The sequence below is a fragment of the Balaenoptera ricei genome, chromosome 15 (assembly GCF_028023285.1).
Source record: "Balaenoptera ricei isolate mBalRic1 chromosome 15, mBalRic1.hap2, whole genome shotgun sequence".
NCBI classification, from domain to species: Eukaryota; Metazoa; Chordata; class Mammalia; order Artiodactyla; family Balaenopteridae; genus Balaenoptera; species Balaenoptera ricei.
In genome coordinates, this window is record NC_082653.1 from 49,053,413 (window position 1) to 49,067,319 (window position 13,907).

Consider the following 13,907-nt stretch of genomic DNA (forward strand, 5'->3'; position numbering starts at 1 on the left):
GAGTGGGTGGTAGGTAGGGGAGTGGACAGATGGATGGACACAAGGGTGGAAGGATAGATGGAGAAATGAACAAACAAACTAACAAAGGAGAAACATGGCTGGTATTCAGTCCGTGGACCACACCACGCACTGAGGGCTCAAAGGCAGGAAGGCCTTGCCTGGATGGCACTGAGGTGAGCGCCTTGGATGAAGCACTGTCTGAAACAGACCTTAAAGATGGGGAAGACAGCAACAGGTAAAGAGCGAGGGAATTCATTTCAGGGGGATGAACAGAAACACAATATTCAAGAAACAGTAAATAACCTGCAGGAAACGAGTCCTACAGCTCAATTCCAAAAGCCTTTACCATAAACCCAACAAGTAATGCACCATAAAAGATGAACGTTTAACAATGTCCCACGTGTGTTTAAACAAAAGTGATTACTCAACTGCCCATGAGGCCTCGACATCATGCATCTCATTAAACTGCAATTCTCCAAGCAAAGACTGAGGTGCTGATCGTCCCGGGTTCTTATTCTAGTCCAATCAATAAGCCGACCAGTGAGTAAGGCATTCCATGTCTGGTACCCGAAAAACCAAGACAACTATAAATTGCTTTTCAACTAAAAACTCTAAGAGGCTACAGCACTACAATCTCGCCCACACTGAGGGTTCATCTCTCTTAAGAAACAAGTTATTCCACTAGCACAGGCCTCAGTGCCGCTCAGCAGAGGGCCTGTCATCCGTCACGAACGTGCTGAGCCGCTGTCACTCTACTGGCTTTTCCTGACACATCTGTAATTGCGTTGAGAAGGCCCCGTGCCCTGGGAATATTTCCATCACCGCTGGGGGGTGGGGGATGGGTACTGAGGGGCGGTGATGAATGACAACGGCCTCATATGTGACCTCAATAATCAAGCCCAGCCAGCCTGCTTCCTGGCAGCTGCAGTAACACAGGTTGTAAAGTATTTTTAGACATTTCAGCTGGGGATGGAGCGTGGCGCAGAAGAGACCAACGCCTGGAGCAGATTAAAATGGCAACGTCCGACTGTCCAGTTGCCTCCAGCCCAGCAGTTCTTCTACATCAGTGTCCTTGCGGGGCACAGGAAAAACTGGTTAAAAACACAAACCTGCTACTCTTCTGCCTTCCACGTCCAGACACGCCAGGAACTCGGATGCAGAAAACCTGGGGGCGGGGGGTGGGGTGGGGTGGTGTCCAAGACTCCTCCCTTTAATACAAACCCTCGGTGGCTTAAAGTCGGTGGTCCTGAGTGACTCTGGTGGAGAGAGAATAGTAATCCTTGAACCCAACTGCCCCTGGCCCCCCAAGCATCTTCACTTCCTTGGGGCCTTCGGAGGGTCTGATGAAAGCCCTGGAACCTCCCAGCAAAAGCACTGGCGCGCACAGACACAAAGAAAACCTGGGTGAGCCCAGGGTGGTTCATGAACCCCTAAAAGCCCACTTGACCCAATTCACACCCCACCCTCCCATCTTGACCTTATCTTAAAGAGCAATCAGATTCAAAAAAAGATAAACCCTTGGTCAGTCAGGCTGACAAATGTTGGCAAAACACCTCTGGGTAGTTAAGGGTTTTATTTATTGAGCAGTCCTTTTTAAAAAAATTATAGGAAGAGCTTCACTTTTTATTTCTTTGACTTCCAGGTCATTCTTCTCTCTCTGTTAGTAACGCAGATGTTTGAACAAGGCTTCCTACAAAATACCACTGACTGTCCGAACGTTTTTCTACAATTACCCAGGACTATGAAGCTCCTAATAAATTAGCTAAAAAGCTAAGAATTCCCAATTATAATCCTGAGTCTGGATGATTACATTACTGCTGTGCTCAATGTATAATCCCTGGCAGGATAAACTTTACCTCCCTCCCTTGGGAATAAAGAAAGATGCTAGTTAATCTTCAGTAGGCCAACTCAGTAACGTAAGGAGTTTGTTTTTCTAACACATCCCCAAATGAGATTAGAAGATTAAAATACCTAAGAATCTGCCCAAAACACATACACAGGAACAAACAAAGCCCTTAAGCCTTAAATGCACTAACCCATTAGTGCCCTGAGAGAGTTATTTTAAGCAAAACAGATGTTTTTCTCTAGTTGGAGATTAAGAAATGTTTCTTGTGTCGAAGGTGGAAGAGGAGAAGATTGCAGTTTTTAATTTACCAGCCGTATTCCAATAGCAGGAAACAAACTCTTTTCAGTTTTCACAATTTCGGTGACCCATTATGGATTGAAGAAGCAAAGATGAAGGTGAGTCGACTGATCAATTCATCAATGGGTCTCCAGGCAGAGCCAGTCATGTATCTCTTGGAAAGGCTTCTTTTTAACTCTATGGTATATACTGAGTTTGGACAACCATCTATATAAAAACAAATTAAAATGCGAAAACAAAAGCAAGCCCTTGCAGCTCCCCAACTCGGAAGAAGCCAGCCTGGGTGGAAACTTCTACGAGGCTCCCAACCCTTCCGACCAGCCAGACACACATGCCCCGGGCAGGGCGCCCGTGCACCGATGGCACCCAGCAGGGGCCCTGGCTGCTCGAGCAGAGAAGCCCCCCAGCCTCCATACCCGACCCCTGGCCAGACGGTTATGCAGGAAAGTGGATGTTCGCGCTGAAAGGATGAGAAAACCAGCGGTGATGCCCGCAGCCCCAGCGGTCTGGCAGGTGCCAGCCCTGCCCCGTCGGGAAGGCTTCCGTGCAAGGTGAGGTCCCGGGACTCAAGGTCACCAGCAAACCCACGGTGACACGGTGACAAAGATGAACACGAGCAGCAACAAAAACTCTGTGATGAAGCTCTTACTAAGTTCCCGCTTTTGTCTTAGTAACACTTCAGTATAAACAAGGCAGGACCCTCAGTCATCATTTGTCCAATAAATCAACGTGACACAATGAACCAGCGACTGGAGTGAAGGACAGGATCCAGTGCCACTGTGGCAACCAGACCCAGAAGCTCGCTCTGTGGCCCGGCTCAGGCCATGCAAAACCCCACGCTGACACCAACAGAGACCAGGGAGTTCGCACCAGAGTTCAAGCCTAAAACAGGACGAAAAAGGGAGTACGTACATTTAAGTAAACGTTCTTCCATGAAGAAATGCAAACGTACGGGCATCAGTATAACTCTTCCTTATATTCAGAACACTTCTCGTCAGACCGTCCCTCATACTGAACTGTGCGGTAACTCAGACCCACCCTTGTGCACCTGCGGTGGGGCTGCCACTTGTGTCCTGGCCTGTCCTCCGCTTCACCTTCTGCATTCTGCAGCACGTGTTACTGAAAAGTACGGGTAAATGAGGCTGACCGGCGTTCCCTCTGCACCCCCTCTCTAGCCCACACATTTCCTCCTGACCCCACAGATGACCCTACAGAAGCCACCAGTGTCTCAATCTCGACGTCCCAAGGTTTCAGGGCAAAGGGATGGGTGCTTGCTGATAAGACGAGTGCAGAGAAAGTTACAGGCCAAGTGAGGGTGATAATCAGAGAAGCATGAAATGAAAAGCTCTGGCACCATTCTTCACTGGTCAACTTATCCCAGAGATCTGTCAATAAACACATGAGCCAGTTCAAGGATGTGTATTTGAAAGTTCATTTTTTCATCTCCTTCCAGCCTTTCGATTCAGTGAGGTTTACAAGCCCACTAAATCAATGAAAATATAAATACTTAATGGCAACACTGTGAACTAGGTGGGCCCTGGGCCCCAGGAAAGAGCCCTCCAATTACGAAATGCCCTCCTGGCGGGGAGAAGCCCCCACCTGCTCTCACCATGTGCAATCCCAACCCCGTGAGACTCAGGAAACCTCCCCCCTCCAAGGGAAAGCAATTAAGATGAAAACAAGAGCAACAGTAAGCTTCTCCCCTCGGGCGGACTGGCAAGGGTGTTGAAATTTCCCTGTATCTAGCCACCCACGGAAGAACTCACGCACTAGCCGATCTTCTCTACGTTATAATCAGGATGTTCCTGCCAGAACCATGTTCTTCCACAAAAGTGCCACGGGGAAGACAGCCTCCGTCTGGTGGCTCTGCTACTGCTTCCACCGCCTGTTCTTGGAGGGCTGTCCCTCAGAGCGAGCACTACCCCTCTTCTTCCACTTTCTCTCCGTCGGGAACATCAGGGGACCCACGCTGCAGCCCCTACTGCGCTGGGCACGGTGCCCATGCAGCCATGGGAAACATGCCGGGGCCGCCACTTCCAGACACGAGCAGAGACCTGGTTAAGGCGGGCACACAACTAGTTGCCTTTACCAGCCCAGTCTTCACCAGCAGTAGCTGCATCACCCATAAATAGAGCTCTGGGACTCTTAAAAACAGGATGGGACTCTTAAAAACAGGAATTTAGCCCTATTTCAAGTGTAAGTTTGGAAACAACAACTGAGAACGCCTCCTCCCCCCACCTCACATCCTTAAAGGTCAGCAAAACCACCAGTCCCCTGGGAGTCCAGGCCAGCTCTGTGGCGACGGCACTGCCAGAAGGACATTCACAGACACACAGCTCACGGGCCCAGGACACACGACTCCAGAACAAACTGCACCCCAGGCTCAGCCCCAGGCAGTGAAAAAGACTCAGAGCAATGGGACGAGTGGCTGACGGGGGCTCACTGGGGTTGAGGGGTCAGAGGATACCCTCCGAGGAGGAGACAAACGCTGAGACAGAGTCCAGAGGCAGGGGAAGCGGGGGTCTTGAGGGGGCTGGTGCAGAGCAGGCCGTGAGCCAGAGCAGCCGGGCACGTGGCTCAGGTTGGAACCCAGATGCCTCTGGAAGGCACTGAGGGGTTTAAGGCAGAGCATGAAGTGGTGTGCCTGTGATGTGTCCCAAGTTGTCAGACACTGTCCTTCACCCCCATCACTGTCAAGAACCTTCCAGGTTTATGCTGCCCTGAATCTGTCCCCGGAGCAGGGACCGGGTCACGGCACTTCCTCCCCCCCCAACACACTGTCACACACTAAAAAGACACCTGATGCCTAAATACACACACACACACACACACACACACACACACACACACACACAAAAGGACCTACTGTAGAGCAGGGAGCTATATTCAATATCCTATAATGAACCATAATGGAAAAGAATATGACAAAGAATAGATATATGTATATGTATAACTGAATCACTCTTCTATACGGCAGAAACTAACACAACATTGCAAATCAACTATACTTTGATTAGGAAAAAAAAAAGCACACACACACGTTGTTCATTTGTTCAGGTTTAAAGAACCTGTATTTTAAAACACAACACAAAAGTGAACAAATCAGCTATAAGCCCGAAGAGGAAACCTGTTCTTACTGAGAGCGGAAAGGCAGACAGGCCACCCCCAGAGCCCCCTGTGCCTGCCTATCTGTACCTCCTGACAGCTCGGGGACAGAGATCTGGGCAGTTTATAGGGTCTGAGGCTTCTGGAGTCCATTAACTAGAACAAGTAATTGAAATTGACTCAGGACAATTCCTGCATTTGAAGAGAAAGCTCCTAAAAGATTCAGAACTAACGAAACTAACTTTCTTATCTTAACAAGTTAGCATGGCCTGTTAATAAGTTTAAATGGTGTTTTTTTCTTTACGGTAAAGAAGAAAAGAGGGGGTGCTTGCTCAAGAAGGTTGAAGAGCCTAAAGATTTCATGTATTGTTCTATCACCTCTAGAAAAATATTTAGAATGAAAAAAACTTGACTAAATTTTCTCTCCAAATACAGTTGAAGCAGAATAATAAATCAAAACAACAAAACAGTGATCAAATAAAAGCAGAGGGAGAACAGCCAGGGGCAAGAGGAAACCGGGAGAGGCCGGTATCCTGCGAAACCAGGTAAAGATGAACCTGTCAAGTGCACAACCTCAGTGTAACCACAGGGAAGGAAACGGAGGAACATTCTACAGAACCAGCAGACCAGAGCCACGAGGACCGGGAAAGGCCATAAACACCACGTGGGATCCCAGACTATCCTGAAACAGATGAAGGACACTAGAGAAAACTAGTGAAACTTAAGTAAGGTTGTAGCGTAGCCAACAGCATCGTATCAATATTAACGTCAACATTTTGATGAGCAGACTGTGATTACATAAGACGGGAAATTTAGGGGATGCCGGGTAAAGGGCGTATGGAAACGCTGACTCTTTTCAACTTGCCTGTAAGTCTCAAGTTACATCCAAATAAAAAGTTTAATTTTTCATGTGGACTTTTCACTTGTGATTTTCTTTCATGTTATCAGTAATTCCAGGAACCTCAATTATCACCTTTCAAGCCCAGCACTACTGCGCCAGATGTGTTCCTGCTTCTCTATCAATCCAAAGAATCAGTAACATAAAAGAAAAGGTCTGTTCCCCTTGGAAATGATGACTTTGAACAGGTCACGGAGCTTTACGTTTCCATAATGCTCCCCGCCACCCCTGCATCCTTCCACTTCAGTGTCCCAGAAGGCGGGGGCGGGGGGAGAACAGGGCTGCCCGCCCCCAGCTCTCACTCCTTCTGCCTCTCGAAGGCCATTGAGCAGCTGCATTAATTAAAGCCTTCAGAAGTGCTAAGCACCTATGAGAAGCACACAGCTCACGAGGACTAGCACAGATTTCCGTTCTCTATTTTAATTAAATTTTTTCTGAAAGCTTACAGAGTTGGCAGCAAATCCAGGTCAGACGTCGCTTTAGAAAAATAAGGATTTACAAAGACCCTCAGGTGGCACATCTACCCACACCTGGGATAAACCCACTCCACGCAACCGTTCCGCACTCGGGAACCGGGTCCGGCCGAGGCGAGCCGTGCCGCTCCTCTGCTGCCACCCAGCGGCCTGTGGGCGCCCAGACACCTCGCCCGGGACCGGCCTGGAGGAGGCCTGAGCTCTGGAATGGAGTCGGGAGGAGGCAAGGCCGCGGCACAGAGGAGACGCCGGGCAACAGGTGCTTTCTCCGGAAGGGATGTGGCAAATAAACTCCGGGTTACTACAGTGAGGCGTTTTCTCCACCTCAGACTCAGAAGTGCTCCAGGAACTAAATCAAGGCCAAAAGATGTTACCGGCTCCCAGGGGACAGACCCGACCCTTGACTCTGGGCTTACCTGCTTTGGGTCGGAGGTAGCAGCACCAGGAGCCGGAGATTCCAGTTCTATGGTCACAGGCCCATCGTTCTGAATGTGAACTTGCATGTAGGCACCAAACTTGCCGTCTGTAAGAGCAATTCCAACGGTCACAAGAGTTGGAGACCTCACATTAAAGCTGACCTCGATCAGTGTAATCAGAAACCGGGGAGCAGGACCACCCAACTCCCCCCTCTGTGCCCCCAAGTAAGGAAAACACAAAACCACACGGCAGAGGTGCCTCCGCGTGCCCTGCAGACCTGGCAAGAGGGCAGGGTCGGGGAAAACGTGGGTTAACAGGCCTGTGAGACACGGAGAAGGTAAAGTGTACAACCACTGTGGAGGTCAAGTTCAAGCTGAACAAACCCTACAAGCCTGGAATTCCACTTTGGGGCGTCTGCTCTAGACTCTCGTATCCAAAAGGAGACAGCCAAGGGTGTTCACTCTGGCAGTGTTTATAAGAGAGAAAGTGGACCCAGTGTGACTGTCCCGGAGGGGAACCAATGCAGAATCTCAGCCTGAATTCTCCCACAGAATACCATTCAGCGGCCACACCTGTCAATGCAGCAAATCTCAAACCCACAATGTGATCTTTAAACAGTGGCGAGGACACATCAGTGCGACACCATTTAGATGGTATGTTCAAACACCAAAACAAATTCTATCACTTGTGGAGAGAGATGCATGAAGAAACAAACACGGCAGGAAGACGAACGGCAAAGGCAGGGCGGTAGTGACATCCACACGGGCGGGGTTGGGGGGGGGGCGGCGCGGGGTGGTTGAGAGACACGTGAAGCACGAGACTGCCTGGCCGGTGAGCCCCCGGTGTCTGTTCTCTGCATGTTTCCTAACGAACGTTTTTAAACAAATCGAACACAGTAGGCAAAAAGCTTAGGAGGCTCCCCCAGAACAACCTCATACGTGGCCCTGTGAGCGGCCCGCGGGCCCCTCTGTGTAAGATGCGGAGGGGGGTCCCTCACCTTGAGGCCAAAAGGCAGGTCAACCTACAGAAGGTCCCACAGGCCAGAGAACCGAGGGGACCCCTCGGTCCTCGCAGGACAGGACTGCCCAGAGCTGGGGGCCACTCGGCTCCCCCAGCCCCACGTCCCGCCTCACCCCAGCGAAGCTGCAGCGCCATCCTGCTCCCCGGGGTGCGTCCCCAAAGTGGCCACGGACCGCCCCAGAAATGAGCGCCTCTCCATGTCCTATTCCGAACCTTCTAACCCAAACCCACTCCGACTGTGTCTGATCAATCAAACTGTGTCTGATCAACCCCCGAATGCGGAACGACGTTCTTCGCAAACGACGCTTGTAAAGAAAGCCCAGCACATGCTCTGAGAGCTGGTGCCGCGCAATCATCCGAACGTTGCCTCCACCCACCCGGGAACTTCTGATGTGCACTGGGTCCAAACGCAGCCGACGACACATGCGGACACCTGCTCGAGTGACTGCACACCGTTCCTGATCAACCCAACAGGGAGAAGGTGCCGGGTCCGCAGAGTAAAGACAGTGTGAGCCCTCGGAGTCCGAGAACCATCAGGAGCCCTTCTGCTCCCTCCCACCATGAAGGAGCAGAGAGAGGGTGAGATCCATGCCCCGCTGAAAATGAACTCACAGCAATGAAGCGCCAGGCTCGGTGCTGGAGACCAGAAGACCCTGCTCAGCTCAGGGGCGCGGACAGCCCGGCACTCGTGACCCAGGGTCTCACAGGGGACAGATGGGTGCAGGGTGGTGATGATGCGGCACCGTTCAACCCTGAGGAATCCCGACCCTGGAGGTCGGAGTCCCCCCCTTAGGGGATGGGGAGGGAATCAGAGGGGCTCCCTGGAGGAGGCTCCACCGGGTTCAGGATGTGAAGGGCAACAGGACTTGGGCCCAGCCCCCAACCAGCTCCGAGGCCTCGGCGTCCCACCTGCACCACAGGGAGACCAACCAGAACCCCTGGGTCATGGTGCAAGTTCAAGGGGACCGAGCACAGAAGCGCTCAGGGCCGTGGCCGGCACGTGCCTGTGCAGAATCAGGGTCTGCTCTCAGCATCACACTCGGGGACCACGCCTGCATGCCGGCCCTGGGGGTCACCATGCACCGCAGCAAGGATGGGCTCTCAGGACCTGGAGGAGGGAAACCTGTTTCATTCTGGTGCTCCCCACGCTCCCCTGGGCAGGGAGCCCTCGCTTCATGGGGTGGACGACCTCTGGGAGACAGGCTGACCTCCGGGGAGATGACTGACCCCTGGGCAGACAGGCCGACCTCCAGGGAGACAGGCCGACCTCTGGGGAGACAGGCTGACCTCTGGGGAGACAGGCTGACCTCCGGAGGACAGGCCAATCTCTGGGGGACAGGCCGAGGAGAAAAGCAGCCCAGGACGGGCCTGGACCAGGAGCCCCTCCAGCTCCCTCCCCAGAGCAGCTCGGCTCCGGGGCTCTGGATACCAGACCCGCTGCAGCAGCAAGGGACTCCCACCAGCTCGACTCCGCCCCACCTGCTGGCACTCGCTCCGATGACCCTTGACCTCACAGAGGGTCTCAGCAGAACAGGCACAGACAGTAGCCCTGGAAACCGAGAGAAGACGAGCTGTGTGCCCTTTTTAGAGGCAAGATGAATCTAGTTCCCACTGGGCAGCCAGTCATGCTCAGATAACGGTGACTTCCTGTGACCTCCCATCAGATTAAAGTGGCCGCTCAAATCTACAGCGCTTTTGTGTTATCCATGGCAGAAGAGCTAAAAAGACATCAGCTGGAATGAAATCATGTGTTTAATTGCAGGCTAAAATTACGGCTACAATTAGGAGCAAATTTCAGCTCCTGCACTCCTCAGGGAAGCTGAAGGCAGACTCAGGAGGAAAGGAATTATTTCCGACCTTGAATTTCTGTTGCCAGGATATACGGCATATGCTTCACCGTGTTTATCATTCCAAGTAGCAAGAAATTTATTCTCTTTTCCTGTTTTTCTTCAGTTAAGAACAGAACTATTATCTGAATTTCCATTTGTACAGACAACAAATCCAAAGACACGTTTTAAGAGATCTTAAAATGGTAACATTCTTTTCCAGTCCACATCAAAGAGTAAATAAAGCCCCCAAGAAAAATTACATTGGCCAGGGAAAATAAAAACATTTTTTTAAATAATCTTAAAAGACAGAAACATATCTACAAAACTACATCTAGGCTCCAGTGATGATATAATCAAGTCATTCTTAAATATAAGTCCCACATGTTTCCAGCAGGAAAACTCCCCACTGGGGCCAACCCTGCAGGGTCCAAGGGCTCTACCAGCCCCAAACCAGAGCGCCCCATTTACCTGCAAAGGCTGACGGCCTGCCACCACCCAACGAGAAGCCCTGCCCTGCCTCTCTGTGCCCCAGTCTGTTCCAGGATGACAGCAGGCCAGTCACCACACGGAGGGTGCAGGCGAGTTAGTACAGGCAGCGCACCGGGCCCAGAGCCCGGCAGTCAGCGCGCAGGAAACCCGGTCACTATAACTGCTATCACTCCTACCACTGTCCGTGTGTATGTGGGCAAAGGGGCCGGGGTGGGGGGAAGTATATGAACAAAAGGTGGGGGGCGGGGGGAAGAGCAGAAAACCAAACTGAAGAAGATGCTTTTGAAGAAAACTGGGGAGAGCAGAACGCCCTGCACACAAGTGTTCTCTGCTCTCCAGGGCCGGCCCTGCGCAGCTGGGACCCGGCTGGGGCTCGGCCCACCTCCGCAGACGGTCCTGGACACCCGTGCCAGACACTGAGCCTCAGGCCCGCCCATCTAAGCTCCCCGCCAAAGGCGGCTCCCTCTGCCGTCAGGATGCATCCTCACCGCCCAGTCTTCCTCTCTGTTCTCCTTTCAACCTGCTCTGAGCCTGGGCACGCAGGGGAGAGGGGTTACTGATGGGGACCCCAACATCGAGTGACAGGCTGGGGACCAAGAAATCAAGCAAACATGTGGAATCGGGGGCTCAAAATAAGCAGGTGGTGAGGCTAGGGCCATGGGGCTGGAGGAGTTTGGTCCCCGTGGGAGTGTGGCCCTGGGGGGCGCATGGCGCTAGGGCAGCCCTGTCCGTTCTACAGAGTCCAATTGCTTCCTGGCCCCCGGCTCCCCAGAGAGCTCAGCCCAGGGGGGCACCACCACTGGGGTAAGGATCCAGCTCGAGGGGGCCTGGAGAGCAGAGACCAGGGCTCAAGGAACGGCATCTCCTAAGTACCTTGGCTGGGGAGACACTCAGTTGTCAGAAACAGGGTACATTCCAGGCCCTTTGGATTTCTCAGAGCGTGAGGGCCAGGCCCAGGTGGGCAGGTCAGAACCACCATCTGACTCCATGTCACATTCAGGGTCACAGAGGCCGTGGACAGCAGCCTTGACCGGAACCTTGTGGCTTCTCCCTGGACCCAAGTCCGTCCCAACTGCCGGTCTCTGCTTGGCTCTGCGGTGGTTCAGGCCTTGGAGGGAGACACCCGCTCTAGGCAGCAGGCATCCGGGGACCGCGACTCCACAGTAAGAGACACTGGGGGACAGGCCCTGTGGCCCAGGACGGAAAGTGCCTCCTCGCTGGAGAGTGAGGGCACCTGTCCCCAGAGGGGCGTCCCCAATTCCAAACCGCAGACCTAAGGACAGGGGCAGCTTCTGGGGAAAGGGACATTAAGATGGTAAATGTCTAGGACCAAAATTAACCCCTCGCTGGGAGGTTAAATTCCCGTCCTAGCTGGAGCTCTGAAGTCACCCATCCTGCACGACAGGGAGGCTCAAGGCAAGGTCACCCCTGACCACCAGCTTTGCTCAGACTTCCCCAGGCTCTGCCGGTGTCCTCGGCGTCCTGCTGCCCGGGATAACCGTGTCCAAGGCTGCCTGGTCTCCTCACTGAGGCACGAGAGAACGACGCAGTGTCTGAGGCCCTGAAGGGCCCGAGTGGACCTGTGTGTGACAGAGCCAGGCCAGGGCTCTGAAAGAACCTACTGCACCAGGCAGACTCCCCTCCCCCGAGAGCAGCTGAGTGAGAAACCAGGGAGGGCAGCTTCTGAGCTCATCCGGCCACAGGGTCTGATTTCAGACTTTAACTCCTTTAGACTTGAATATGACACAGAACTTAAACTTGACCTGTAACTTTTCCCTGGGACTGTGATAATGGGCGAGGGTTTATAGTTAAGCTCAGGGCCTCTCCATGTCGTTGGCTTTTTATTATGAGTTTCTCATGTATTTATTTATTTATTTTTTTTAATATTTATTTATTTATTTGGCTGAGCTGGGTCTTAGTTGCAGCATGCGGGATCTTCATTGTGACATGCTAACTCTTAGTTGTGGCATGTGGGATCTAGTTCCCTGACCAGGGATTGAACCCAGGCCCCCTGCACTGGGAGCGCGGAGTCTTAGCCACTGGACCAGCAGGGAAGTCCCTCTCATGTATTTATTATTGGAATATATTAATATCGTCACTTCACCTCACTGCAGAACCTCTCGTGTGCTGGCCTGGGCCAAGGTTGGACACGGTTTAGGACACAGACTAGGGAAGAAGTCTTTCACCTTGGGAGCAGAGTGGCCCTGGAGGGGCTTCACAGCAAGGTTCTGACCCAATTCGGGGCCTCTGGGGACAAAAGACACACAGCAGGAGCAGCCTCAGTGTTTAAAGATGGAGTCAAAGGACTGAGCCTGTAAACTCTGACCCTCATCCAGAGGGAGCCTCTGCTCCGGACCACCTGCCATCGGCTCCCGCCACCTCCTGGGCTAGAGCCCCAGGGCTTAAGTGGCCGGCAAGCCCCCAGACCCATGTACACATATATATGTAATTGTTCTTGTATCTGTTGTTGAGAAGACAGAGGGAATCCCAAAATGTTTCCCAAACCTGAAAGCTTGTTCTAACCTGAGGATCAGCATCCATGGGGGAGTGACTCACTCGGGCTGCTGTGGAGGCGGAAGACCCGCTAGGGAGCTGTCGCGACGATCTGGGTGGGAGGAGAGGCGGCGGCCGGGCCGGGGCGGGGGCCGCAGACGCCGTGTGTACCTGCTGGATTGTGTGTGTATGTCAAAGGTCAGGCCCGCGGGATCTGCTGATGGGGGAAAGAGGAGCCAAGCAAAACTGAAGTTTTGGACCTTAAATGCACCTATTAGGAAAGAAGACTGAAAGTAAGTGAAGTAAGGAACCAGGAAAAGAAGCCAAATAAACCACACACACAAAAGGTGCACAGAATTGCGAAAGTGAAGATTAAGGGAAAATAATAAAATATCAAACAAAAAAATATAACCAGACTTGATAAATTAAGAGCTAGTTTTCTGAAAAAATATTAAAAACTCTGATAGAGGGCTTCCCTGGTGGCGCAGTGGTTGAGAATCTGCCTGCCAATGCAGGGCACACGGGTTCGAGCCCTGGTCTGGGAAGATCCCACATGCCGCGGAGCAACTAGGCCCGTGAGCCACAGCTACTGAGCCTGCGCGTCTGGAGCCTGTGCTCCGCAACAAGAGAGGCCGCGACAGTGAGAGGCCCGCGCACCGCGATGAAGAGTGGCCCCCGCTTGCCGAAACTAGATAAAGCCCTCGCACAGAAATGAAGACACAACACAGCCCAAAATATAAATAAATAAATTAAAAAAAAAAAAAAACTCTGATAGAAAGCAAAGGGGGAAAATACATCTAACAAACCACAATGAGAAAAGGGTATGATTCTAGATCCAGAGATCGTTCTAAATCACCCCCCCAAAAAATCTGTACGCTTCCTCCCGATGCATTTGAAACTCCAGATGGAAAGGAGACACAGGCAAACTGCCTACAGGGGCTCAAGGGTCCTGGGAATCCTGACCAGGGCCGTGACCAAGGAAGGCCACCCAAAGGGCTGGACCAACAAGATCTATTAAAACAGATACTTCCTGTTGATTA

General features: G+C 52.2%; 1 protein-coding gene across 3 annotated transcripts in view; it reads right to left on the reverse strand.

Annotated features, from left to right (window-relative positions):
- The window catches only part of DTD1 (D-aminoacyl-tRNA deacylase 1), a 118,730-nt gene that overhangs the window by 81,911 nt on the left and 22,912 nt on the right, over positions 1-13,907 (reverse strand). For all 3 annotated transcript variants that reach the window (XM_059896360.1, XM_059896358.1, XM_059896359.1), the window contains exon 4: positions 7,036-7,142. In XM_059896360.1, the coding sequence (XP_059752343.1) occupies positions 7,036-7,142 (107 nt within the window). The remainder of the gene's footprint in view (positions 1-7,035; positions 7,143-13,907) is intronic.